This window comes from Bison bison, unplaced genomic scaffold (genome assembly GCF_000754665.1).
Source record: "Bison bison bison isolate TAMUID 2011002044 unplaced genomic scaffold, Bison_UMD1.0 scf7180017864248, whole genome shotgun sequence".
Taxonomy (NCBI): Eukaryota; Metazoa; Chordata; class Mammalia; order Artiodactyla; family Bovidae; genus Bison; species Bison bison.
Window position 1 is genome coordinate 2024934 of NW_011494820.1, and position 1530 is coordinate 2026463.

General features: G+C 65.0%; 1 protein-coding gene across 1 annotated transcript in view; it reads right to left on the reverse strand.

Annotated features, from left to right (window-relative positions):
- TMEM59L (transmembrane protein 59-like) overlaps nt 1-1195 on the reverse strand; it is a 7062-nt gene extending 5867 nt beyond the window's left edge. The window contains exons 1-3 of the mRNA XM_010847304.1: nt 996-1195; nt 393-518; nt 72-168 (exon numbers count right to left, since the gene is read on the reverse strand). Of these exons, the coding sequence (XP_010845606.1) occupies nt 72-168; nt 393-518; nt 996-1195 (423 nt within the window). The remainder of the gene's footprint in view (nt 1-71; nt 169-392; nt 519-995) is intronic.
- Between the last annotated feature and the right edge of the window lie 335 nt (nt 1196-1530).

Consider the following 1530-nt stretch of genomic DNA (forward strand, 5'->3'; position numbering starts at 1 on the left):
GGTGGCGGGCGGAGGCTGCAGCAGCAGCAGCAGCAGGAGCGGCATCAGCGCGACCGAATCCATGGCCAGGCCGAGCGCAAGGAGCGCGGGGGACGCCGGCTCCTGGCGGGCGCGGAGGATGCGGCGGCGGCGGGGACCGGGTCGCTGACGTCACCCGAGCGAGGCAGCCTGGGAAGGGGGGGTGGGGGATGCGGAGAACGGGCGGGGGCGCGGCGCTGCGGCACCGTTGGGATACCCGCAGGGCGAGGCAGGTGGATCGTGGCCCCTGCTGTCTGTCCCACGTCGGGATCCCATGACACCTCACTAGTATCCACAGACGAGGGGATCTCAGTCATTGCTAGGGGCCAAAAGGAAACAAATAGGGTGATAGAGTGGAGGAGAGATCTACTCGCCTGGGGATCAGGGAAGGCCTCCCAGAGTAGGCGTTATTTCGAGCTGGCGACTCGAGGAGGCCGCCGAGGAACAGCGAGGTCCGGACGAGCTTGTTGGAAAAGGAAATAGGAGGGCGGTGGGGCTGGCTGGAACCCAGCCAGAGTGTGGGGATGGAGGATCATGAGGGTCGCAGAACTGAGTTAGAGAAGCTTCATCTTTCTGAAGCTTCATCTCTTTTGATACCCAAATCAGAGAGCCGGTAATTTATGCGCAGTTTGGCTTCTGTAGGAAGCTCTCCAAATCCCTCCAGGGTTCCCCTAGCCTCGCCTCTCTCTGGCCCAGCCCTGATCCGCAGACCTGGGGGTCTGGCCCCTGCTCTCCCAGACTGGGAGTCCTTCGACCTGGGTCTGAGTAGGAGGGGGCACAGACGGGGCGATGGGGTCCTGCTAAAATGTCTAATTCTTGTGGGAAAACATGGGACAAACAGGAATACTTATGGCTTTCATAACTGACGCACTTCAAGCTGACAAAGGGTAGCCCCGTGAATCTTGACCTAACTTGCTCTTCGCCGGGCATGGGGGTGAGGACGCCCGTCTAAGTTCGAGAACCTGCAAAAGCGGCACCCTCGCCCTCGCTGGTGTGCCCGGCGCGCAGGTGCCTGCCGCCCGCGCATCCTCCGTCCACTCTCTGCCCCAGCAGACTCGGCGGCAGCCACCCGGGGTCGGCGGGTCAGAGGGCGCCGCAGATTCCGGCCGAGGAGGAGGGGCCGGGGTGGGGGGGCGTAGCGCACCCTCCCTCCCCCGGCCGGCCGCCGCGCTTTCATCTCCTCCGCCTCAGCCAGCCCCCACGTGGCTTAATCAGGCGCGGCTGTGCCTGGCGGACCCTGAACATCTGGATCCCCGGGCGGCCCCTCCCCCGCCCCGCCCCTCCCGGGCTAGGCCGCCGCGACCCTGCGGCGAGGGCCTCCAGCCTGCGGTTTGTGCGAGAGCCAGGGAACCCCGCGTTTAGCCCACCGCGCTCCAGGCCCGCGCCTTGGGGAACAGCCAACGGTTCTGACCAATACTGTCCTCCGTTTCACAGGTGGGAAACTTAGTCCCCAGGACCCCTCCGCAGAGCCAGGATTCAAGCCCACACATGTCAATTCCAGAGCCCCGCTCG